Source organism: Desarmillaria tabescens (assembly GCF_030435595.1).
Source record: "Desarmillaria tabescens strain CCBAS 213 chromosome Unknown EV420scaffold_67, whole genome shotgun sequence".
Taxonomy (NCBI): domain Eukaryota; kingdom Fungi; phylum Basidiomycota; class Agaricomycetes; order Agaricales; family Physalacriaceae; genus Desarmillaria; species Desarmillaria tabescens.
In genome coordinates, this window is record NW_026848366.1 from 194,927 (window position 1) to 220,120 (window position 25,194).

Here is a 25,194-nt window from a genome sequence, read left to right on the forward strand (position 1 = left end):
TTAAGCGGTGTTGATTCCTAGTTATCACCTTCCGATATAACAATGTGTAGTTGCCGCTCTATCAAGAATTCCGCATGAAATGGACATTCTAATGACTCGTAGAGGTAATGATGACTCCAGCTATAGTGATAGTCGTGTTCAGCAGTTTCTCTATTGAATGCAGTAAGAGTGAAGTGCTACAGAAACATGGTAGTGGACGTACAATATCATTCTTGCCAACGATGAGATATTCTTTTCCTATCTCGGCCATCTTTTTAGTTCCTGACGTTTTGTCGTAGTTGACGTTACTGATTCCAGTCATAGGACATCGAGCTCGGATTAGAGCAACAGAAATCTTCACGGTATGTCGTCCAAAACTGCCAAAGATATTCAAGGAGAACCCGTTCGTCGATATCTAGCACCTGGCTGCTGCAGGGCTGCCGCAGGCGTTCGAGAATTGGACGCTACTGCAGCAGGGTGAGCAGTATCTCGTCAACACGAATTAAATACGTACCATGGAACGTAGTCTTCGTCTTTGGGGGAGGAATCGTCCTGGACGACAACGAGAGCGAGCCGTCGACGTCGTGATGGTCGATGATCAAGGTCACATTACCCTGTCCCGCTCTTTGCCGCCGACCACCATGACGTCCACTACCAACATTCTCTTTCTTTGCAATCTGATACCGTCGTCCGGCAGTCGCCAGGACCATCATGAAGCCGCTTTTATTGTAACAAAACACGCACTCTGATCCTAGTACTCGAGATGCTGCTCACCAATGTCACCAGTGAGCTCTCGTTGGGAACCATGTAGGGGGATTTCGACGGAATTATCATGACCAGTGTATGCTCATTCAGAGTTTTGGATAAGGCAAACGGTGCAGGGAACGACGGTACGTCGTATACCCCTACCTAATATCCTGATCTCACCCTCAGCGACAGCATTTTCCTCCTATGTTGTCGAGAAGGCTACTGCCTCGACGCTAAGTTCCACCATGCCCAACGATGACATCCGTGAAGAGCCTTCCAGGACAGCAGACAGCGCGGTATTCGAAAGACATTGTCCTCGAGACGCCGAATGAGGCTGCAGGATTTGTTCTACCATTTCTGAAGGAAGGCTTCGACCTGGATCCAGTCAAAACTGCTGCCATTGGACCGACAATCACGACATTCTTGCACGAGACCCTGAAGTTATGCATGGATGCTGTCGCTGCGAAGTTGTCGCGCTGCTGAGGGAAATTATGGACGCAAGAGCGATACTGAGTCACCTCGCAAGGTAGGCCTTCCTGCCTCAGTTTGTTCGTAAAGATGGATTGCTCATGCATTACATAGAATACCTGCTGCTGCTGTCTTTGTGGCTTCAGATACTGCCCCCTTGAAGCGCTCGCTCGCTTTCCTTTTAGGCTAACATCAGATCCTCAACAAGTTCGTACCGTGCACTTCATTTTCTCACTGCACGCTCACCCATCTGTTGACAGAGATTCTCGACCGCGGAGAAACCGGTGGTTTTGGAACATTGTTTCGCCGGATCGACCTCCTCTTCGACGTATCAGTGAGACCTGCGTTGGTATGGAGGCACAGAAGCAATCGAGTCGCTACGGAGAATCTCATTCTACACGTCGTCATCATTCCTCGAGCATAAGTAATCACACCGCAGTGCTTGCTCATAGCTCCCGCCGGACAAGGATTCACCGCCCTATGAAACTGTGTCCGATAGCAATAGCCCCTTTTGACCGATCGCAGACGATAATTCCGTGGAACCAAAAAATGCCTCCTTTTAACTCGAGGGGCCATATTCGAAGAACCGGAACTGGTTTCTCCGGACGCTATGTCTAAGACGTGCCAAAACACGCGCCTACCGACAAAATGTATAAAACGGAGGCCTCCCTCTACCTGGATCCCCACATTAACACACTTTGAACAACCAACAACAACCACCATCGAACCAAACAACTATTATCATCTATCGTCATGTCTACTGATATGATATGCATGGACGGAGTGTACTGCGCCCTGTGCGACGAGTACTTCTTCGATAAACGGCAACGAGCGGAGCACATTATGAACTCCAACGACCATCCCGAATGTTGGAGATGTGGCCGTCAATTTTTGAATGGCCAAATTCTTCGTCGTGTAAGTTGTTACATCTCCGCGCTTGTCGACCAAACTAACGTGTTCCTTTCGTAGCACTGTGTCACTGCACCGAATCATCACTACTGTGTGCCGTGTGACAAGCACTGTCGTACAGCAGCAGGGTTTCGCGTTCGCATGGAGCAGGTTCATGGCTTCGACGACGACAACAGTGACGACGATTCAGAGGACTATTATGACCTCGAAGACAGTTGGGAGGATGAAAGGGGCAAGGAGGAATATCCCGACGAAGTGTCCGAATCAGGAGACGAGCCCCTTGATACATCATGGGAAGACAGCAATGAGTACGACTTTGAAGACCCGGAGTATCTAAGGTTGCCGCCATTACTTGTGAGTAGTCCTTTCCTTTCCTCCGCCTCTAGCCTCGTCCTAACATTGGGCGTTTCAGAATAATGCGGCAACCGACGACGCAGAGGAAAGCGATGAAGAAGAGCCGGTACAAAAGGGTTCCTCGGCGATGTTCACCCCAACAAATCCACGAATATCTACATTGTGTCATCGATGTTCATACGTCGAATTAGCTGAATATAAAAAGGTATTGGCCGCATCGCCGAGCAGGACCAACAGTCCCTGTAAACCCTTCCCACTACAGTGGCGATGCAGGACTTGAGAGAATAATCTGCGCACGGTTCCCGTGGCTAGTCAGCCAAAGGTACATGCGTACTTGCCCTCGCAAGATGTGGCACTCTTTTAAGTATTGAGAGACACGTCTCGACAGCGGTTATGAGTCATAGATTTTCAGTCACGAAAGACGGGTCTGACCCGCTCAGAATCACAAGTGAAATAAAATAATGGGAAAAGAAGACAGTGAAAGGTGTGCATACGCGTCCATTACAGGCTCTACAAACAAGAAACATGTGCTGATACGGGGCTCATTGGTGGAGGTGGGAACCTAGTGAACAGTCCGGGTCGAGTTCGGGTCACAATTTTGGCACCCGTCCCGTACCCGAGCAAACCGGATCACCCGTGCAACGGGCCACGGGCGTGCAACGGGTTACACGGGTTGCACGGATGTTGCTGTTTTCTTGCGTCGCGTGAGCTTCTTGACAGCCGAGCCAGCCTTCTTGACCGTGTTCCTAGCCTTCTTCGTCGCACGCCTAATGGAGGAAGGGAGTGATGAGACGGAAGAAGTAGGTTCTTCGGCAGCTTGCTGAACCCCAAGACGATGACGCTCTGTCTCAATATGCCTATGTTTGCCCTTTACGAGAGGGGGATCAGGTTCGGCTGCTTGAGGCATATTGATAATGGAAGGTGTGTGTGTGTGTGTGTGTCCCAGATTTGACTGACGATTTTTTTCTGGCTTAGCTAACACAACTGTACAGCTGTACAATACCAAAAAAGAAAGTTTCCGAAGGATAAAAGGAATACACTGACAGCGGAAGTAGCAAGCAGACATAAATTCAGCTGTTACGTTGAGTCGGGTGAGTCGGGTGTGCCGGGTGGGTGACGGGTCACGGAGTAGTGACCTGACCTCGACCCGACATACCCAGCCAAACCCGACCTACCCGGGCTGTCCAAATGGCCCGGGCAACGTGCTCGCGTTAACTCCAGACCATCATCCACTATGAGCCCGCTAATAGTATTTAAGAGTCTAGCAGCTCTGGTCTTCAATCACATCCCTCACCAGTCACGACCTTGCTAAGTCTTTCAGAGTCGAAACTAAACTGATTTTTATGATGGCCTCGTCCGAAGAACGTGGCGTCGCTACTACGAGGATCCAGAATCCGAAAACATGCGATATCTGCGGGAAAAAGATAGGTAAGCACAGTCGCTATCGCACATTGATGACAGTGCATGACTACTGCCCTTACTTGAATAACATCTTTCTTTAGGTGACAGAATAGAACTATGCCATTGCTGCAAGAGAGTAAATGGGCAGTGCTGCCCATGCACCTGTCGGCCAAGCAGAGGTGAGCTTCATTAGTGGATAATCTGTCAGACGGTACTCACAGCTCCTTTCAAGAGGGCAAGAAGAATCCTGTGAGAGGGGTGGCGCGGTGTGTTCATCGGCGTCGTTGACAAATTGCGGGACTCCCATCAAAAGTTGGGATCTCATTTTGGACTTTATGGAACCCATGACGAGGGAGGAAGAAGAGGAGTTGAGGCTCCGGTTGCGGACAGCGTTCGTTAGTGAGAATAACGAGAATATGTTCAGTACACCGTTCAATATGTGCGAGCATTAATAGTGTATTTCGGGTCATGGTCAAATTGCCCTCTGGAGTAATTGATGGGATTGACTGTGCACGTCAGGGCCTCGAGAGCGCGCCGAACATGGCTATTCTGTGAAAATTGCGCCGCGCATTCACCGATAAAACTCTCGTGTGGGTGAGTTAGAGCGAAATCCGCTTTCTGGGATTATGTGATCTACTTGTCCTAGCATAACTACACCCTCTATTCCAACAACTGCAGAGTCGAAAAAAAAAAATTGCTGCCTTGGGACTCGCCCAAGACAGCTATTCACACAACCAGGACCCCACCATCAATATTTCGGATGTCTCCAGTCCGCACAAAGCCGACTCTCGGGGATCGTCCTACTCGGTGTTAGTCCAACCCCCGCGTATCCGCACAGTCTGGGGCTATTTTTAGGCCCTCCCCGCATGTGCGTGTGTGCACTTTCCCCGTCCTTTTATGAGGTGATTCCGCGTGCAATCCCGTGCCATGAGTATTCTTGTCAAAAAGTCAGTCAATTCGTTCCTAGAACCCTCCTGAGCACACTTACAATTACTCACCGGACGTCGATTTGTCGTCTCAGCCCAAAATCAATCTCAGAACGTATGAGGCGGCGCACATTCGCTCGATCCCAGACATTTCCACTCAACTTGGAAGACAAAAATGAGTAAATTGGATCTCAAAATGACCTGAATCTCGACTTACTGCCTCATTCTCCAGTCTTCGACACACCCTCTCACTGCAAGACGGTAACGAATCGAAAGAATACTCACGCAGACTTGCGATCTTCCTTGTCGGAAGGCGATACATCGTCTCAGAGCATATCTATATCCAACTACTGAGTACGTCATTCAGATACGCAAAATAATACTTACCCAATGTGCTGTTCGCTCCGCAAGGCTTGAGTCTTGTCAGAACTCTATGCGACTTTGAAATAAAACTTAGTCAATAAATCCGAGGTGAAAATAATGACTTACAATCCTCAGAGCCTTGCTCGCCGGACGTCGATGCGTCGTCTCGGATCAAAAATGGCCCCACAAATAGGGACGATTGCTCTCGTGAGACTTACAAACTGTTAGGGATGTTGAAGTCGAGGGAAGATGGGAGTAGAAGGTGAAGAGAAAAGTACGCGAGGCACGTGGGAGGTCCGGTCCGGTATGTCCATGGCACGACTTTAACTTTTTCTTCTACTTACCACTATCCCCTCGTGTTGTAGGTTCCATCCTCACCCCGCATCATCGCATTTCTTCCAACTTTCAAATGGATTCCTTTCATTTGACATGTTCGCTTTTTCACAGGTCTCCGTCGTTTCGCACTCTTTGTGTTCGAGCAAATGAATGTATCAATCCCCGAAATTCCGCTATCAAGTGTCGTTCCCTCAATTTTCTCCGTTTCAAAAGCTCACTTTGTTTTTATTTGACAGCAAGTTACATTTATTTGATATCACGTCGTGCTACCGCTGGACAAAGACCTACTCGACCCCCAACCTCTCGAAAGCTCTTCAAGACCTCTATAACGTCGCAACGCAGACCCTGATTGACCTGTCATCCGTTTTTGGGGACTGCGCCTCGTGTTGGAACGTGCCTGGCCTTTGACGTCCATTCGTCGTTCGAACGGTAAGTCGTATTGACTTGCCTCCGCTGTTTCCTGTGCTTCCCTAGTTCTAGAAATGATTCTGACATATTTCAGCTGTTATAAAGTGATACAGTACTGTAACCACGCCTCGCTTGTGCCCCCGACGCTTATCATGCTGAGGCAGTATATTCGGCAGTCTGTGGCAAGACAGGATTTCCATCCGATGCCACGGAAAGTAGTCCATCACTACAAGTGACGGTGCCGTTGAGCTATCCCGAAACTTGGAAGAAACCGGACAACGCAACCGATGTCAGTCAACCATCTCTGATATTTCGTGTTTCTCAATTTTTGATATAGTCCGCATCCAGAGACACGAAATCAACACGGAATCAAAAACTTCCCGAAAATCTTTTAACGTCTGGAATTCGACTTGCCTCGACGTCTCCGCTTTGAAGACGTGGTTCCCAAATATCAACGCAATGACGTCTGCACAAATCACTTGTCTTTTGGAAGGTTTCAAGTGCAGACTACGCCACGAGAATCTGGAACATCGTACGCGTTTAACAGTTCTCCGCGTTATCTGCCGCTGATTCCATCATCCCAGTGCATCTCCTAGCTCATTTTCAACTATCGAGTGATCGGTTTCCTTTTCAGGTCTGCGAAGTACGACCCTGAGCACACTGGTGCCATTTCTCAGGAGACGGGCAACGGCGAAGAGCACGAGAAGACTGCTGTGAATCAGTCCTCACGTTGCCACGCCTCCAGCCCTGGAAAACAAATGCGGCGCTGAGTGAATTGTTTCAATGATATGCCAATAGTGCGGATGCGAGCTTGGATACTTCGGAATCTGGACGCGAAATGGTAAGTCTATGATCTTTGCTGTTTATCGTATTCTGCTGTTGACTTTGATCTCCGCCAGACATCTCGAGTATAAAAGGAGGGGAGGGATGGGCTTCGATTCCCATCTCCCCATTCCTCTTCCGTCCCTCCTCTCCTCCGCATATTTTCTCGCCTCGTAGATTTATCCCTCTCGTGCTATGCCCTACGCCATCAAGAGTGATGCCGGTGTTGGACCGGTCGAACGTGTTGGTTCATTCGTGACCTTGTCACACCACAAGGTCTGTTCGCACTACGACCACAGAGCTCGACGCTCGAGGCAAGGGCTTGTTTGGTTCTCCTTCTTTTCTTGTTCATGAACTCACTTGCTTTTGAAGTAGGTTTCTTTTCTCTTCGTACAGAAGGTAACGGCTGTTTGAGTCTTGTAGAGTGTACGTACTAATGGGCTATCTCAGCTTTTGTCAAGATGACTAGGCAACGATGCAGGCGAGCAGCATGCCGCAGTGAACGGGTATGTGAACAGGATCTGTTGCCTTGACCGTTTACTAACCGGGATTAGTATATTCGCGAATCAGCCGGCAACCTACCTCAACCTTAGGACCTATAGATTCAAGACAGCGGAAATTCGAGATGGTGCCCCCCCCAGTTCTTCATTTCTACAGTACTTTACCCAAGGTTTGTTTCCTGATTAGACTCTAAACAAGGCGTATACGACTGCCACCACCACCGCGTCGCACTCAGATAAAGGATTCCTCGGGCCCGACTGGGCTTACGACGGCCTTTGGTATGCACGACTCACCAACCTAACGACACGGCAAGCATCCTTGCGTCAACTCCGAGCGAAGGTCAGCAGGGAAGATTTGGATACGGTACGCATTCGTTTGCTATTTCTACAGTGCTTGTACTGACATTTACTTTCGAGGGTAGGTTCCCGCTTGATTCATACAGGACTTGTACCAACGCTCGTTTCCTGCTAGACTCAACGGCAGCGGGATGCAACGACAACGACGCAAGAGGATAGTATATCCACGTCCATGCCAATGCACCGCAGACAGCAATGCAGTCGGCATACGAACCACGCGGGAAACGACAAGCGTCCGTGCATCGACTTGGAATGGGAGATGGTACGTCCGGTTTGTGATATGTACAGGACTCGTACTGATTACTGCATCGCAACAGGGTAATGCTTTCCTCGTCCTTGAACGCGCCCACAAACTGAAGCAGCGAGTGACGTCGATCCGTTCATCGACCCGGGGAGAGAGGGAGTGACCGAGGGGTGGAGACGTGGATGATCCCACCGGTGAAGGATGCGTCTGGGGGTGACGGAGTGCATTGTGTAGGCGCGAATCGATTGTTGGTGGGATGGGAGGATGGCCAGGCAGTGTGTTGAAGGGAGTGTGGATGTGGATGGAGGCGCCGAGGGTGTTGCATCATCGATCAAGAACATGCCGTTGGGGAGATGGAGGGTCTCTTTGGGGAGTGTCGCGGATGCTTGTAGAGGGCGGCGTAGCGGTTTGTGGACGTCTCTGGGCTGCGCCGTGTTGCTGTTCACCATGTACACGAGTGGATGTGGTGGTCAGAATCACAAGGGAAATAAGGAGAAAAGAAGACAGTGAGGGGTGTGCATACGTGTATATTACAGTCATCTACAAACAAGGAACATGTGCTGATACGAGGCTCGTTGGTGGAGGTGGGAACCGCGCGCGGAGGTGATCAAGCGCACGTACAGAGGTTCGTGTCAGCTTGAACTCCAAATGGCCCGAGCACGTGCTCGCGTTAACTCCAGACCATCATCCGCTATGATCCCACTAATAGTATTTAAGAGTCTAGTAGCCCCCCGGCCGTTAGAGTCGTTCCTTATTCTCGTCTTCAATCACGTCCCCCTACCAGCCACGACCTTGCTAAGTCTTTCAGAGTCGAAACTAAACTGATTTTTATGATGGCCTCGTATTGGTCCGAAGAAGGCGGCATCGCTACTACGAGGATCCGGAATCTGAAAGCGTGCGATATCTGCAGGAAAAAGAAAGGTAAGCACAGTCGCTATCGCGCATTGACAACAGTGCATGACTACTGCCCTTCTCAAGTTCGATGTATGCCGCGTCCTCGAGTTGGCAGGAAGTTGAATAACATCTTTCTTTAGGTGACAGGTCTTCAAGTTCTTTTCCTGGTAAATCATGCACTCGCTGCAAGAAAGGAAATTTGCAGTGCACCTATGTCGGCCAAGTAGAGGTGAGCTTCGTTAGTGGATAATCAGTCAGACGGTACTCACAGCTCCTTTCAGGGTGCATCATCTATGCGGTTCGTCTTGTGCTTCTCTACTATGAGGTATTGAGTATAACTCCCAGCCCTAGATACATCAATCAGTTGGAGAGTAAGGCCGAAGCAATGGAACAGCTTCTGCGCAGGGTAAGTACACTTATTCCCTTCATGGGAAAAGAGAAAGGGTAATAGCCTAACAGATACTTCCACCTGAAGCGGACTTAGACAAGGAACTCGAGGAGGGGGACCCTGGTCCCAGCGTCATAACGGAACTCCTGCAATCTTATAGCAGGGATGTCAGTGACTCTGATGCTCCCTCCTCATCGGATGAGAGCGATATCGATGCGGCTCTAGAAAGCAATTTGGAGCGATTTCAAGGGTACGTTCTAGGATACAGGTTCCATGGCAAGTCCAGCAGTGCCCATCTGATACAGACTGCTCTTGATTGCAAACTATGGCGCCCCGGTACCTTACACGATGTGCAGAGTTTCACATCGATGAGGCCAGAGTTTTGGTGTATCCGCCCTTGGCATGACCCATCACGATACCTCGCTCAATACTCTTTGTTCTCTTTCCCAGAGGACGATTTATTGACATCACTGATTGACCTGTACTTTACGCGCGTCAACATCTTTTTCCCTCTGCTACACCGACCAACTTTGGAGAGATCGGTAATAGATGGACGTCACTTCAAAGACGCCTCGTTTGCTGCTGTCCTACTGGCCGTATGTGCGGTGGCGTCCAGATACTCAGACGATCCTCGAGTATTAGCCGACGAAACCTCAAAGCTGTCGAGTGGTTGGAAGTGGGCGAATCAAGTTATTGGTATGAACAGGGCCTATCCCGGGATGGATGCGCCTTCTCTGCTTGATACGCAACTTTGCTGTGTGAGTGACTTCTCCTGCTAGGTTAGGTATTCTCACCGTTTGAGTCTATCCTAGCTCCTCGGTTATTTCGTGTTAGGATCATCAGTGCCACACCAAGCCTGGGTAGCCGTGGGCATAGGCCTCCGAATAGCACAGGATGCAGGTGCCCATAGGAAACGGCCCGGCGACCGTACAAAAACTGCGGAAGGAGAGCTATGGAAACGCGCTTTTTGGTAAGAGGCATGCTGGTGCTTAATCGATTGTACCTGATGGTCTTTTTAGGTGCCTAGTGAGTATGGACAGATTACTCAGTTCAGCACTAGGTCGCCCGTGTATGATCTATGATGAAGAGTATTATCTCTTGCGTCCTTTCCCTCTTCCCGTCATCTGACACACCTTTCAGTATTGATGTCGACTTGCCGACTGAGTGCGATGACGAATACTGGGAACATTCGGACCCTCAGCAGATGTTCACGCAACCAGCAGGACAACCCTCCGCAGTATCATACTTCAATTACCATCTGCGATTAACCCGCTTGCTAGTGATCTGTTTACGAACAATCGTATGTACCTTCCTTTCCTTTCCGTCTCCTCCTCCAACCTGACTATTGTCCAGTACTCCATCCGCCACTCCAAAGTCATACTCAAACTGCTAGACGAAAACTGGGAACAACAAATCGTTGTGGAGCTCGATTCGGGACTCAATAAATGGATGGACTCCCTCCCGGAACACCGTACGTATTTAATTTCCCCTCAGCGCCCCAACTTACTACCACCATTCAATCCAATCCAGTGCGATGGGACCCGGCCCGAGAGAACCTCATGCATTTCAACCAATCCGCTGCACTACATCTTTCGTACTACCACGTACAGATGCTGATTCATAGACCTTTCATCACGGCGCCAGAACATGATCCGTCAAAGGCCCGCTTTCCATCTCTAGCCATATGCACTAATGCGGCCCGTTCTTACTCCCGGGTCGCTCATATCCAGAGCTGTCGGAGCGGAATGATATTCCCTGTCGCTGGGGTGAGTGACGTGTAACCTCGCGCAAAATTACGGCCTCATCTCCACTGGCATGTAGCTATTGACATTCAACGCTGCGATCATCCTGCTATTCAACATGTGGGGAACGAACAGGCCGGATGTTGGGATCCAGGAGGGAGATGGACGACGTGCAAAAGTGCATGGAAGTTCTTGCAGATATGGAAAACGGGTACGAGTATTTACACTCTCGACATTTATCATCGATCCTGAAGGGGAATGCACTAGGTACCATTATGCAGGATTACTGTCGTAAGCAGGTACAAGTACTTCCTATCTCCAACCGCTAATGCCTGTGTCCGATACTAGGGATATCCTCTATGAACTGACTTCGGCAAGTTGTGATGGACCGTCGGACCCTCCAGCGTCGTCCACCGCAGCTGCAGTCCCCGAATCGTCGTTTCCTCCGAATGGATGGCCATTTACTATCAACCCACAAGCAGAGATACCGCCTCGATGGAGCTTCCCCTCCTATGATCAAAGCAATAATAGCAAGCCCGTCGACTATGTCCTACTAAACGACGACCCGACGCCCACCTCTTCGCTCTTATTGACGAGTTCCACAAACTTTACCGATGGTCCACCTGCATGCACGGAGTACGTCTCTCCACCGACGCATTGAGATTTTTGACAGTGACAATCCGTAGGCTGGACAGTGACTGTGCTCGATATCTGAATAACTGGACTTCGTGAGGGATCCTTGGGGTGGGAAGACTTTGTCCGCTGAGATTAACATTGACTTTTTGCGTTTCTGGTTACTGGTTAGGCATTCGGATCGACTTCCTTTCATCTCTATGGTACCGATCTGTCTTCTTTCCTGCCTTTATGCCTTTTCTACCCTCTAGGTGCCTTCTATATCTTTCGATTTGCCATATGTATGTTTGTACGCTCGATAACAGACTACAAGAACCCATTCAGGAACATAAATACTAATAAAATACACTAATGCTCGCACATATTGAATGGAGTATCGAACATATTCTCATTATTCTCACTAATGAACGCCGTCCGCTCATCCATCAACCGGAGCCTCAACTCCTCTGCTTCCTCCCTCGTCATGAAGTTCCATAAAGTCCAAAATAAGGTCCAACAACTCCGTAGGCAGGCGTCCCAACAAACTATCACCTTCCTCCGCCAGCGCAAGCAGCTCTTGGGACCACCAATCGCGGCGCTGAGGCGGCACGTTTGTCGTAGACGGCCTTGGGACCTCCAGCTCGGGATCAACCAGAAAGAGCGCGATGATCTTTCGATACCCCGGCGTTGAGGGATCCAGAAGGGAAAACGGCGACACGCAGTGCTGGTACATGTTCGGAAACGCGATGCAACGGCCCGTTTTGGTGGATACACTTCCGATGACTTCGTTCAACGGCTCGTCCCTGTGAGTTAAGGGAGGAATTCGAGGCTTCACTTAGCAGTGCAATGGCCTGTGCTTACCGAGATAAGCCCCAGACGGCCATAGTCCCGTCCTCGTCATCCTGGTCATAGCTCTCTGGCTCTGCGACGCTCACGCGGAAAGAAAGCTTGCTCTGCGAGATGTTCTCTTGGTCGTAATAGTAGATCCCCGTGGAGACGATACATTCGTTCTTCATGCCTTCGACATGCCAGGATCCGCCTTCGTAGACAGGTTTTTCTGGTGTCTGGGCGACGCGTCAAAGCAGGAAGATTCGAGAGGGAATACACGCACCAAGAGGATGTTCGCAAGCTTGACGATGACCTGGAGCTTTCTCCCATTGAGGTCCATTGGTTTTGGGAAGCCCAGACCATCGGGATGGTAACGCTCCAACAAACGGGGGTATTGCATTGTACGTATCATTTTCCAAGCTTCATCGTGCGCCTCGTAATCCTCGTCAGTCGGGTCCTCCGGTAGACGGTGGTCCCGATTATAATCCCACTCTGTAGGGTCCCAATCGTAGTGTGTAAGAGTCCGTAATGGGAGTTTGTAATCTTCTTTAGACTCGGCGAGTACGCGTGACCATAGTGGGGTGAAGCGCGCAACGAGTGTCTCGATGATGGCGTGTAGCGCAGCATCATTTCTCGGATGGATGTTATTAATATATCCTAAACTCTTGGCGCTCTTACCATCCGGCGAGATGAGAAAGTCTGTAGAAAGCCAGGAAAAATGCTTCGAGATGGTGTAATCAGAGTCTGAGTCGTCATCCTCAGAGAGTTCGCATCGAAGGGGAACGGCTGATCCATCGGCGTTCCGAATGAGGGTACGGTTGTAAACGATACAGTAAAGGGAGGGATGGACGAGGTCCAAAACTTGCTCGTTTGCTCGTGGATGCCAGTCTTTTTCAGCGTCGGGGACATTCTCAAGGGGTGCTACAGAGGATATAAGGGATTCCCGAAGGGTGTTTTCGATTAGGCTGTCTGACTGCCAGATTCGACGATAGCAAGATGGCTATCACATAGTTCATTAGCAGTAAAACGAAAGGGGGAAAACATGTACTCACCTCAATTCCAGTATCTGAATCTCGAACAGCAGCGTATCCTTCAAGCTCATCGAGCACATAGTCTATCTCGTCTTCCTGAAGCGGCCGACACTTGTAACTCCCCGCTTGGGTTGCGGCTTCCTCCTTCCACTTAGCACGAATTGCTGGATCCTTGCATTTCTCCCACCAGTTGGGTTTATCGCGTATCGTGGCAGAGAGCTCGCACATCGTCAGCTCATTGAACTACGAATGTGTTAGAAAAAGAATGTGAGTAAGGTAGAAAGAATGATACTGGGACTGGAATATCAACACCCTCTTCGTCTCCCCAGCCATCTCGTTCGAGGAAAGGGTGTCTGCATCTTCCTGTTGGGTGAAGGTTGGGAGCCTTGCGAGTGGACTTGTTGGTACCGGCCATGATCGTAGCAAAGATGTGACTGTCCCTCCGTTACAAGTTGAGGTCAGAGGTTAACTGGAAAAAGGGGCCATCACGACATACTTGTACCGATCAGCTGATAAGAAATCATAAAATCAGACCCCTTTGGGCTGATGAACGGAATCTTGACTATGCTCGGCTTCCTTCATATATACCATAGTTAAGCTGAATCACAGTAAACATCAGCACGTTCGAAGGACAGACCTTACTCACAGGTACATTCAGCACCTGCAGTTTTGAGGAATATGCCACAGACGCCATGGTCAAAAGGTAAGATATGGCGCACCAAGGGAGATTGAAGGGAGACCAAACTTGGTTAAAAAAGCTAATATCGGCAATACCGAGGAAGATTCCCACCGCATTTTTCCCTTTTCTTAGTTCTACCTACAACGGTGACTCTTTCACGGTGTCTTCGTCCTTATACGTTCTGTTTTAGTCATACTCAATCGTACTCTCTAGTCTAAGCGAATTTCCAGGCACTTACCTGCATCCCGATTCCTTATGGCTAATGATGTCTCCTTGGACGTAAGTAGTGATGTATTCCTTCGCTTTTGCCTTAAGCTTAATTTTCTCATTCAGAAGCGTCAATTCCAATGCAAAGGCGGCGCTGAGCACGATCCTCTATGCGTATTTCCAAATCCCGATGACCCTTCCCAGTCGTCGTACCAGCACCCACGCGTCGAACTTGCCCTTCCTGAAAGTCCATCGGCGCCAGCGCCCGCCCAGCACCAAGTTCCCGCCGAGATTCTCATAGAAATTTTCTCACGCGCTTCAAGTCTGGACACTTCGTGTTGCATTTTCGACATACGGCACCATTCCTGGACCATTTCGCAGGTCTGCAGGTCATGGCGATCCGTGTCGACTTCCATGTGTCCTGCGATGTGGTCAAAGATAGACATTGACTTTAATGGCGACTTGGACGAATTGAGGGGAAAGAGGGATCCTATCTCAATGCTTCGAACGGTGCTATCTCGATCGGGCCAACACGTATTGGATATCGAATTCCTCATGTCCTGCCGCGCAGAGGAACCGTTCCAGTGGGCCATGTGGGAACAAGTGGCTGCTCATGCAGAGCGCTGGTCAAAGATCTATCATACCCTCGGTCATCAGGAACCGTCTCATCTCGCCTGTCTTCGTGGGCGACTCGTGCAATTGGAGGAGTGCTACATTCAGCGCGACTATAACCATCCAGGGCCAAGCCCTGATCTCACTGATGCATTCGAACACACGCCGAAACTGAAGAATATGACTCTGGTTGGTCTAGGTCCTACTACACTTGTTCCCGTCTCGTATGCCAATCTCGAGTCCTTTAAAGACCAAAGGAGGCATTGGCATGCATCGGATGCGATACACACGTATTTCATCAGCCTACTGCATCATTCCCCAAAATTGACAGAATTTCATACATCATATCATTGTGTTGGAGCGCACGCCGCCTGGCCACGTATATCGAAACCAGCTATCACGTACTTCTCAGGCTGCGAGGAGACCTTATTCCATAGTCTCTCCCTTCCGCAACTGAAGCACGCCAACCTCTTTCGAACCCTCGAGGACATTGCAGGTTGCTTAGGAGATTTCCATGATCTTCTCTCCCACTCACAGTGCCACACTCTTACCCATCTGTCCATTTCCGACGTCCATCTGAATGAAAGTTTACTTCCCATCTTCCGATTATCACCTGCTCTAGCCTCTTTCAGCGTCCGAGTCAGGGCGCGTGATTGGCATATTAGTGACGATGACAGCGTGCAGAGTCTCTTCTGCCATCTATTAGAGTCGCCTGAGCTCGTCCCACGTCTAGAGAGCATCACGTTCGATCTAGTTCTTTGGTATGAGTGGTCCCGGGTTTTCTTTTTTAATCAAGAGATGGTGGACATGATTGAGGCGAGGCGAGCGTCCTCGTTGAGGAAGTTCCAGGTCACCTCGACATTTTCAGATTATGGTGTGGACACGTTCTGTGATTGGACTGATGATGATCTCAGGCGGCTGCATAAGATGAAAGCTGGGGGCTTCGATGTTGCAATTGTTGCCTACCCGTATCACGAACCGGAGGAGCGTCGTATTTATGTGTAGCTTCTGGACGAAATTAGTTCTTGCATTCATGTCAGATAGAGGGAAGTAGTCGGATAAGAGAGAAATGGTATTCGTTGTTTATTGAAACGGGAAGCTGACTCTAGCGCCCTTTAAACTGTAAACTATAAGACTGGAAAACCTAATGCCTTGCAGTTAAGCGGTGTTGATTCCTAGTTATCACCTTCCGATATAACAATGTGTAGTTGCCGCTCTATCAAGAATTCCGCATGAAATGGACATTCTAATGACTCGTAGAGGTAATGATGACTCCAGCTATAGTGATAGTCGTGTTCAGCAGTTTCTCTATTGAATGCAGTAAGAGTGAAGTGCTACAGAAACATGGTAGTGGACGTACAATGTCATTCTTGCCAACGATGAGATATTCTTTTCCTATCTCAGCCATCTTTTTAGTTCCTGACGTTTTGTCGTAGTTGACGTTGCTGATTCCAGTCATAGGACATCGAGCTCGGATTAGAGCAACAGAAATCTTCACGGTATGTCGTCCAAAACTGCCAAAGATATTCAAGGAGAACCCGTTCGTCGACATCTAGTACCTGGCTGCTGCAGGGCTGCCGCAGGCGTTCGAGAATTTGGACGCTACTGCAGCAGGGTGAGCAGTATCTCGTCAACACGAATTAAATACGTACCATGGAACGTAGTCTTCGTCTTTGGGGGAGGAATCGTCCTGGACGACAACGAGAGCGAGCCGTAGACGTCGTGATGGTCGATGATCAAGGTCACATTACCCTGTCCCGCTCTTTGCCGCCGACCACCATGACGTCCACTACCAACATTCTCTTTCTTTGCAATCTGATACCGTCGTCCGGCAGTCGCCAGGACCATGAAGCCGCTTTTATTGTAACAAAACACGCACTCTGATCCTAGTACTCGAGATGCTGCTCACCAATGTCACCAGTGAGCTCTCGTTGGGAACCATGTAGGGGGGTTTCGACGGAATTATCATGACTAGTGTACGCTCATTCGGAGTTTTGGATAAGGCAAACGATGCAGGGAACGACGGTACGTCGTATACCCCTACCTAATATCCTGATCTCACCTTCAGCGACAGCATTTTCTTTTTATGTTGTCGAGAAGGCTACTGCCTCGACGCTAAGTTCTACCATGCCCAACGACGATATCCGTGAAGAACCTTCCAGGACAGCAGACAGCGCAGTATTTGAAAGACATTGTCCTCGAGACACCGAATGAGCCATGGTAGATTGTGTGTTTTTTTGCACCGTCGGCTGCAGGGTTTGCTCTACCCTTTCTGAAGGAACGCGTCAACCTGGATTCAGTCAAAATTGTTGTCATTTGACCGTCAATCGCGATATTCTTGCGCGAGACTCTGAAGCTACGCATAGATGCTATCCCTGTGAAGAAGTCACGCTGCCGAGAGAAATTATGGACGCCAGAACAATATTGAGTCACCTCGCAAAGGTAGGCCCTCCTGTCTCGTTGTGTTCACAAAATTAGATTGCTCATGCATTACATAGAATACCTGCTGCTGCTGTCTTTGTGATACTGCCCCGGGCGCAAGCTCACTTTCCTTTTAGTCTGACATCCGATCCTCACCAAGTCTGTCCTACATGCTCATTTTCTCTCTGCAGGCTCACCTATCTTTCACAGAGATTCTCGTCCGCGGAGAAACCGGTCGTCTTGGAACAATGTTTCACCGGCAGATCGACCTATGTATCAATGAGACCTACGTTGCTAAGGATGGACGGAAGCAATCGAGTCGTTGCGAAAAATCTCATTCTACGCTTCGTTATCATTCCTCAAACATGATCACACAACAGTGGCTGTTCATAACTCCCGCCGGACAAGGATTAATTGCCCTACGAAACTGCCATGTCCAGCAATAGCCCCTTTTGACCGATCGCACAAGATACTTCCGTGGAACCAAAAATGCCTCCTTTCAACTCGAGGGGCCATATTCGATGAACCGGGACTGGTTTCTCCGGAGTCTGTGTCTAAGACGTGCCAAAACACGTGCATACCGACAAAATGTATAAAACGGAGGCCTCCCTCTGCCTGGATCCCCACATTACAGCGCTTCCGGAAAATAATGGGAATGGCAGAAAATGGCGTCATCAGTTACATCGACCGATTAGTCTGATATATTTACTCAGTTTGGTCATAACCCTTCGACACATTTGGTGACGTCTCTTCTTCTTAGACGGCTCAGGGGCTAATGGTTCAATGATGTACATACCCAAAAGAGTATTTACAAGGTGGTTTCACACAGCAAACATGACAACGTCATTTCTGTCGATTCTCATTATTTTCCGGAAGCGCTGTAACACACTTTGAACAACCAACAACAACCACCATCGAACCAAACAACTATTATCATCTATCATCATGTCTACCGATATGATATGCATGGACGGAGTGTACTGCGCCCTGTGCGATGAGTACTTCTTCGATAAACGGCAACGAGCCGAGCACATTATGAACTCCAACGATGGAGATGTGGCCGTCGATTTTTGAATGGCCAAATTCTTCGTCGTGTAAGTTGTTGTCTTTCGATGCTTGTTGAAGAAACTAACGTGTTCCTTTCGTAGCACTGTGTCACTGCACCGAATCATCACTACTGTGTGCCGTGTGACAAGCACTGTCGTACAGCAGCAGGGTTTCGCGTTCGCATGGAGCAGGTTCATGGCTTCGACGACGACAACAGTGACGACGATTCAGAGGACTATTATGACCTCGAAGACAGTTGGGAGGATGAAAGGGGCAAGGAGGAATATCCCGACGAAGTGTCCGAATCAGGAGACGAGCCCCTTGATACATCATGGGAAGACAGCAATGAGTACGACTTTAAAGACCCGGAGTATCTAAGGTTGCCGCCATTACTTGTGAGTAGTCCTTTCCTTTCCTCCGCCTCTAGTCTCGTCCTAACATTGGGCGTTTCAGAATAATGCGGCAACCGACGACGCAGAGGAAAGCGATGAAGAAGAGCCGGTACAAAAGGGTTCCTCGGCGATGTTCACCACAACAGATCCACGAATATCTACATTGTGTCATCGATGTTCATACGTCGAATTAGCTGAATATAAAAAGGTATTGGCCGCATCGCCGAGCAGGACCAACAGTCCCTGTAAACCCTTCCCACTACAGTGGCGATGCAGGACTTGAGAGAATAATCTGCGCACGGTTCCCGTGGCTAGTCAGCCAAAGGTACATGCGTACTTGCCCTCGCAAGATGTGGCACTCTTTTAAGTATTGAGAGACACGTCTCGACAGCGGTTATGAGTCATAGATTTTCAGTCACGAAAGACGAGTCTGACCCGCTCAGAATCATAAGTGAAATAAAATAATGGGAAAAGAAGACAGTGAAAGGTGTGCATACGCATCCATTACAGCTCTACAAACAAGAAACATGTGCTGATGCAAGGCTCGTTGGTGGAGGTGGGAACCGCGTAGTGTCGGGTTCGGGTCGCAATTTTGGCACCCGTCCCGTACCCGAGCAAACCAGATCACCCGTGCGACGGGCCACGGGCGTGCAACGGGTTACACGGGTTGCACGGATGTTGCTGTTTTCTTGCGTCGCGTGAGCTTCTTGACACCCGAGCCAGCCTTCTTGACCGTGTTCCTAGCCTTCTTCGTCGCACGCCTAAAGGAGGAAGGGAGTGATGAGACGGAAGAAGTAGATTCTTCGGCAGCTTGCTGAACCCCAAGACGATGACGCTCTGTCTTAATACGCCTACGTTTTCCCTTTACGAGAGGGGGATCAGGTTCGGCTGCTTGAGGCATATTGATAATGGAAGGTGTGTGTGTGTGTCCCAGATTTGATTGACGATTTTTTTCTGGCTTAGCTAACACAACTGTACACCTGTATAGTACCAAAAAGAAAGTTTCCGAAGGATAAAAGGAATACACTGACAGCGGAAGTAGCAAGCAGACATAAATTCAGCTGTTACGCTGAGTCGGGTGAGTCGGGTGTGCCGGGTGGATGACGGGTCACGGAGTAGTGACCTGACCTCGACCCGACATACCCAGCCAAACCCGACCTACCCGGGCTGTCCAAATGGCCCGGGCAACGTGCTCGCATTAACTCCAGACCATCATCCACTATGAGCCCGCTAATAGTATTTAAGAGTCTAGCAGCTCTGGTCTTCAATCACATCCCTCACCAGTCACGACCTTGCTAAGTCTTTCAGAGTCGAAACTAAACTGATTTTTATGATGGCCTCGTCCGAAGAACGTGGCGTCGCTACTACGAGGATCCAGAATCCGAAAACATGCGATATCTGCGGGAAAAAGATAGGTAAGCACAGTCGCTATCGCACATTGATGACAGTGCATGACTACTGCCCTTACTTGAATAACATCTTTCTTTAGGTGACAGAATAGAACTATGCCATTGCTGCAAGAGAGTAAATGGGCAGTGCTGCCCATGCACCTGTCGGCCAAGCAGAGGTGAGCTTCATTAGTGGATAATCCGTCAGACGGTACTCACAGCTCCTTTCAAGAGGGCAAGAAGAATCCTGTGAGAGGGGTGGCGCGGTGTGTTCATCGGCGTCGTTGACAAATTGCGGGACTCCCATCAAAAGTTGGGATCTCATTTTGGACTTTATGGAACCCATGACGAGGGAGGAAGAAGAGGAGTTGAGGCTCCGGTTGCGGACAGCGTTCGTTAGTGAGAATAACGAGAATATGTTCAGTACACCGTTCAATATGTGCGAGCATTAATAGTGTATTTCGGGTCATGGTCAAATTGCCCTCTGGAGTAATTGATGAGATTGACTGTGCACGTCAGGGCCTCGAGAGCGCGCCGAACATGGCTATTCTGTGAAAATTGCGCCGCGCATTCACCGATAAAACTCTCGTGTGGGTGAGTTAGAGCGAAATCCGCTTTCTGGGATTATGTGATCTACTTGTCCTAGCATAACTACACCCTCTATTCCAACAACTGCAGGGTCGAAAAAAAAAAATTGCTGCCTTGGGACTCGCCCAAGACAGCTATTCACACAAGCAGGACCCCACCATCAATATTTCGGACGTCTCCAGTCCGCACAAAGCCGACTCTCGGGGATCGTCCTACTCGGTGTTAGTCCAACCCCCGCGTATCCGCACAGTCTGGGGCTATTTTTAGGCCCTCCCCGCATGTGCGTGTGTGCACTTTCCCCGTCCTTTTATGAGGTGATTCCGCGTGCAATCCCGTGCCATGAGTATTCTTGTCAAAAAGTCAGTCAATTCGTTCCTAGAACCCTCCTGAGCACACTTACAATTACTCACCGGACGTCGATTTGTCGTCTCAGCCCAAAATCAATCTCAGAACGTATGAGGCGGCGCACATTCGCTCGATCCCAGACATTTCCACTCAACTTGGAAGACAAAAATGAGTAAATTGGATCTCAAAATGACCTGAATCTCGACTTACTGCCTCATTCTCCAGTCTTCGACACACCCTCTCACTGCAAGACGGTAACGAATCGAAAGAATACTCACGCAGACTTGCGATCTTCCTTGTCGGAAGGCGATACATCGTCTCAGAGCATATCTATACCCAACTACTGAGTACGTCATTCAGATACGCAAAATAATACTTACCCAATGTGCTGTTCGCTCCGCAAGGCGTGAGTCTTGTCAGAACTCTATGCGACTTTGAAATAAAACTTAGTCAATAAATCCGAGGTGAAAATAATGACTTACAATCCTCAGAGCCTTGCTCGCCGGACGTCGATGCGTCGTCTCGGATCAAAAATGGCCCCACAAATAGGGACGATTGCTCTCGTGAGACTTACAAACTGTTAGGGATGTTGAAGTCGAGGGAAGATGGGAGTAGAAGGTGAAGAGAAAAGTACGCGAGGCACGTGGGAGGTCCGGTCCGGTATGTCCATGGCACGACTTTAACTTTTTCTTCTACTTACCACTATCCCCTCGTGTTGTAGGTTCCATCCTCACCCCGCATCATCGCATTTCTTCCAACTTTCAAATGGATTCCTTTCATTTGACATGTTCGCTTTTTCACAGGTCTCCGTCGTTTCGCACTCTTTGTGTTCGAGCAAATGAATGTATCAATCCCCGAAATTCCGCTATCAAGTGTCGTTCCCTCAATTTTCTCCGTTTCAAAAGCTCACTTTGTTTTTATTTGACAGCAAGTTACATTTATTTGATATCACGTCGTGCTACCGCTGGACAAAGACCTACTCGACCCCCAACCTCTCGAAAGCTCTTCAAGACCTCTATAACGTCGCAGCGCAGACCCTGATTGACCTGTCATCCGTTTTTGGGGACTGCGCCTCGTGTTGGAACGTGCCTGGCCTTTGACGTCCATTCGTCGTTCGAACGGTAAGTCGTATTGACTTGCCTCCGCTGTTTCCTGTGCTTCCCTAGTTCTAGAAATGATTCTGACACATTTCAGCTGTTATAAAGTGATACAGTACTGTAACCACGCCTCGCTTGTGCCCCCGACGCTTATCATGCTGAGGCAGTATATTCGGCAGTCTGTGGCAAGACAGGATTTCCATCCGATGCCACGGAAAGTAGTCCATCACTACAAGTGACGGTGCCTTTGAGCTATCCCGAAACTTGGAAGAAACCGGACAACGCAACCGATGTCAGTCAACCATCTCTGATATTTCGTGTTTCTCAATTTTTGATATAGTCCGCATCCAGAGACACGGAATCAAAAACTTCCCGAAAATCTTGTAACGTCTGGAATGCGACTTGCCTCGACGTCTCCGCTTCGAAGACGTGGTTCCCAAATATCAACGCAATGACGTCTGCACAAATCACTTGTCTTTTGGAAGGTTTCAAGTGCAGACTACGCCACGAGAATCTGGAACGTCGTACGCGTTTAACAGTTCTCCGCGTTATCTGCCGCTGATTCCATCATCCCAGTGCATCTCCTAGCTCATTTTCAACTATAGAGCGATCGATTTCCTTTTCAGGTCTGCGAAGTACGACCCTGAGCACACCGTGAATTCTACTTCTGAGTGCCGTTTCCTCTCGTCCCGTTTTGGTCTGCACAGAAACTTGGCTTATCATGTATTTCAGTGTACATACTATCTACAGAGTACACAACTGTTCTCGCTCTCTTCCTCGCATTGCAGACGACGGTATTCACGCAATAAGCGAAGATTATCACTATGAAAGATGTTTCGAAAGCTCCGAGTCCGAGGTTCGCCTACATCATTTCGTTCTTCTTCTCGCGCATAAGCTCCGAATTCTGACTGGTGCCATTTCTCAGGAGACGGGCAACGGCGAAGAGCACGAGAAGACTGCTGTGAATCAGTCCTCACGTTGCCACGCCTCCAGCCCTGGAAAACAAATGCGGCGCTGAGTGAATTGTTTCAATGATATGCCAATAGTGCGGATGCGAGCTTGGATACTTCGGAATCTGGACGCGAAATGGTAAGTCTATGATCTTTGCTGTTTATCGTATTCTGCTGTTGACTTTGATCTCCGCCAGACATCTCGAGTATAAAAGGAGGGGAGGGATGGGCTTCGATTCCCATCTCCCCATTCCTCTTCCGTCCCTCCTCTCCTCCGCATATTTTCTCGCCTCGTAGATTTATCCCTCTCGTGCTATGCCCTACGCCATCAAGAGTGATGCCGGTGTTGGACCGGTCGAACATGTTGGTTCATTCGTGACCTTGTCACACCACAAGGTCTGTTCGCACTACGACCACAGAGCTCGACGCTCGAGGCAAGGGCTTGTTTGGTTCTCCTTCTTTTCCTGTTCATGAACTCACTTGCTTTTGAAGTAGGTTTCTTTTCTCTTCGTACAGAAGGTAACGGCTGTTTGAGTCTTGTAGAGTGTACGTACTAATGGGCTATCTCAGCTTTTGTCAAGATGACTAGGCAACGATGCAGGCGAGCAGCATGCCGCAGTGAACGGGTATGTGAACAGGATCTGTTGCCTTGGCCGTTTACTAATCGGGATTAGTATATTCGTGAATCAGCCGGCAACCTACCTCAACCTTAGGACCTATAGATTCAAGACAGCGGAAATTCGAGATGGTGCCCCCCCGGTTCTTCATTTCTACAGTACTTTGACCAAGGTTTGTTTCCTAATTAGACTCTAAACAAGGCGTATACGACTGCCACCACCACCGCGTCGCACTCAGATAAAGGATTCCTCGGACCCGACTGGGCTTACGACGGCCTTTGGTATGCACGACTCACCAACCTAACGACACGGCAAGCATCCTTGCGTCAACTCCGAGCGAAGGTCAGCAGGGAAGATTTGGATACGGTACGCATTCGTTTGCTATTTCTACAGTGCTTGTACTGACATTTACTTTCCTACTAGACTCCAGGACAGGCACGACGACTGGGCAAGGTAATGCTTTCTTCATCCTCGACTCTGGAAGTCAACTGAAGACGACGTCCAGTGTGCTCAACTTGAATGGCGAACAACAAGCGTTCGTTCCAAATGGAGTCGGAGTCGGAGTCGGAGAGGGTAGGTTCCCGCTTGATTCATACAGGACTTGTACTAACGCTCGTTTCCTGCTAGACTCAACGGCAGCGGGATGCAACGACAACGACGCAAGAAGATAGTATATCCACGTCCATGCCAATGCACCGCAGACAGCAATGCAGTCGGCATACGAACCACGTGGGAAACGACAAGCGTCCGTACATCGACTTGGAATGGGAGATGGTACGTCCGGTTTGTGATATGTACAGGACTCGTACTGTCGAGGATTCAACCATAGCCCGTATACGTCCGTACTATTTCTTCTTTGAACTTACCTTCTATATATAGTTTTACAACCCCTTTACTTTCGTTGGATATACCTATCGTTTTACCCCTCTATGCACCTCAGCCGTTCACTATCACTACGAGTGACTGACTGAGGTGTGTATACCATTCATATTATCTTCACCTACGTATTTCTTACGCTACATACTTTTAGCTGTTCTATCCTCAACAGGTAGCGTATCTAATACAGCCGTTCACTATCACTACGAGTGACTGACTGAGCTGTTCTATCCTCAACACGTACTGATTACTGCATCGCAACAGGGTAATGCTTTCCTCGTCCTTGAACGCGCCCACAAGCTGAAGCAGCGGGTGACGTCGATCCGTTCATCGACCCGGGGAGAGAGGGAGTGACCGAGGGGTGGAGACGTGGATGATCCCACCGGTGAAGGATGCGTCTAGGGGTGACGGAGTACATTGTGTAGGCGGGAATCGATTGTTGGTGGGATGGGAGGATGGCCAGGCAGTGTACTGAAGGGAGTGTGGATGTGGATGGAGGCGCCGAGGGTGTTGCATCATCGATCAAGAACACGCCGTTGGGGAGATGGAGGGTCTCTTTGGGGAGTGTCGCGGATGCTTGTAGAGGGCGGCGTAGCGGTTTGTGGACGTCTCTGGGCTGCGCCGTGTTGCTGTTCACCATGTACACGAGTGGATGTGGTGGTCAGA

General features: G+C 49.3%; 10 protein-coding genes across 10 annotated transcripts; 6 read left to right on the top strand and 4 right to left on the bottom strand.

The window, feature by feature from the left end:
• Window positions 1-17: 17 nt before the first annotated feature.
• On the bottom strand, window positions 18-640 carry EV420DRAFT_1485532 (uncharacterized protein; the record flags this gene model as incomplete). The annotated part of the gene is made up of 4 exons (XM_060470233.1): window positions 18-176; window positions 203-356; window positions 494-531; window positions 593-640. 4 exons carry the CDS (start codon window positions 638-640, stop codon window positions 18-20), a joined length of 399 nt encoding a protein of 132 aa, XP_060324133.1.
• A 159-nt stretch (window positions 641-799) lies between these two features.
• On the top strand, window positions 800-1,320 carry EV420DRAFT_1085833 (uncharacterized protein). The gene is made up of 3 exons (XM_060465756.1): window positions 800-869; window positions 945-1,252; window positions 1,309-1,320. Exon 2 carries the CDS (start codon window positions 982-984, stop codon window positions 1,207-1,209), a length of 228 nt encoding a protein of 75 aa, XP_060324134.1. The 5' UTR covers window positions 800-869; window positions 945-981; the 3' UTR covers window positions 1,210-1,252; window positions 1,309-1,320.
• Window positions 1,321-1,947: 627 nt separating this feature from the next.
• On the top strand, window positions 1,948-2,703 carry EV420DRAFT_1485533 (uncharacterized protein; the record flags this gene model as incomplete). The annotated part of the gene is made up of 4 exons (XM_060470234.1): window positions 1,948-2,109; window positions 2,164-2,457; window positions 2,516-2,573; window positions 2,663-2,703. 4 exons carry the CDS (start codon window positions 1,948-1,950, stop codon window positions 2,701-2,703), a joined length of 555 nt encoding a protein of 184 aa, XP_060324135.1.
• A 366-nt stretch (window positions 2,704-3,069) lies between these two features.
• On the bottom strand, window positions 3,070-3,629 carry EV420DRAFT_1085869 (uncharacterized protein). Its single transcript, XM_060465757.1, has one exon. It carries the CDS (start codon window positions 3,521-3,523, stop codon window positions 3,122-3,124), a length of 402 nt encoding a protein of 133 aa, XP_060324136.1. The 5' UTR covers window positions 3,524-3,629; the 3' UTR covers window positions 3,070-3,121.
• Window positions 3,630-3,975: 346 nt separating this feature from the next.
• EV420DRAFT_1649906 (uncharacterized protein) lies at window positions 3,976-4,310 on the top strand (the record flags this gene model as incomplete). Its single annotated transcript, XM_060478378.1, has 2 exons — window positions 3,976-4,037; window positions 4,091-4,310. The coding sequence occupies 2 exons, from the start codon at window positions 3,976-3,978 to the stop codon at window positions 4,308-4,310; spliced, it is 282 nt and encodes a 93-aa protein (XP_060324137.1).
• A 4,337-nt stretch (window positions 4,311-8,647) lies between these two features.
• EV420DRAFT_1727889 (fungal-specific transcription factor domain-containing protein) lies at window positions 8,648-11,778 on the top strand (the record flags this gene model as incomplete). The annotated part of the gene is made up of 14 exons (XM_060479864.1): window positions 8,648-8,735; window positions 8,793-8,798; window positions 8,849-8,937; window positions 8,990-9,006; window positions 9,054-9,114; window positions 9,168-9,854; window positions 9,909-10,066; window positions 10,116-10,184; window positions 10,237-10,396; window positions 10,450-10,567; window positions 10,627-10,862; window positions 10,918-11,129; window positions 11,187-11,474; window positions 11,525-11,778. 14 exons carry the CDS (start codon window positions 8,648-8,650, stop codon window positions 11,568-11,570), a joined length of 2,235 nt encoding a protein of 744 aa, XP_060324138.1. The 3' UTR covers window positions 11,571-11,778.
• Window positions 11,403-13,641, bottom strand: EV420DRAFT_1579637 (uncharacterized protein). The gene is made up of 7 exons (XM_060474596.1): window positions 13,602-13,641; window positions 13,331-13,552; window positions 12,562-13,278; window positions 12,312-12,514; window positions 11,969-12,253; window positions 11,526-11,928; window positions 11,403-11,475 (listed from the first exon to the last, which is right to left on the bottom strand). The coding sequence occupies exons 2-6, from the start codon at window positions 13,535-13,537 to the stop codon at window positions 11,820-11,822; spliced, it is 1,521 nt and encodes a 506-aa protein (XP_060324139.1). The 5' UTR covers window positions 13,538-13,552; window positions 13,602-13,641; the 3' UTR covers window positions 11,403-11,475; window positions 11,526-11,819.
• Window positions 13,642-14,110: 469 nt separating this feature from the next.
• Window positions 14,111-15,933, top strand: EV420DRAFT_1086083 (uncharacterized protein). Its single transcript, XM_060465758.1, has 2 exons — window positions 14,111-14,267; window positions 14,322-15,933. Exons 1-2 carry the CDS (start codon window positions 14,244-14,246, stop codon window positions 15,810-15,812), a joined length of 1,515 nt encoding a protein of 504 aa, XP_060324140.1. The 5' UTR covers window positions 14,111-14,243; the 3' UTR covers window positions 15,813-15,933.
• A 49-nt stretch (window positions 15,934-15,982) lies between these two features.
• On the bottom strand, window positions 15,983-16,655 carry EV420DRAFT_1485538 (uncharacterized protein; the record flags this gene model as incomplete). Its single annotated transcript, XM_060470235.1, has 4 exons — window positions 15,983-16,141; window positions 16,168-16,321; window positions 16,367-16,412; window positions 16,460-16,655. The coding sequence occupies 4 exons, from the start codon at window positions 16,653-16,655 to the stop codon at window positions 15,983-15,985; spliced, it is 555 nt and encodes a 184-aa protein (XP_060324141.1).
• A 1,518-nt stretch (window positions 16,656-18,173) lies between these two features.
• EV420DRAFT_1485539 (uncharacterized protein) lies at window positions 18,174-18,916 on the top strand (the record flags this gene model as incomplete). The annotated part of the gene is made up of 4 exons (XM_060470236.1): window positions 18,174-18,284; window positions 18,377-18,670; window positions 18,729-18,786; window positions 18,876-18,916. 4 exons carry the CDS (start codon window positions 18,174-18,176, stop codon window positions 18,914-18,916), a joined length of 504 nt encoding a protein of 167 aa, XP_060324142.1.
• Window positions 18,917-25,194: the final 6,278 nt, after the last annotated feature.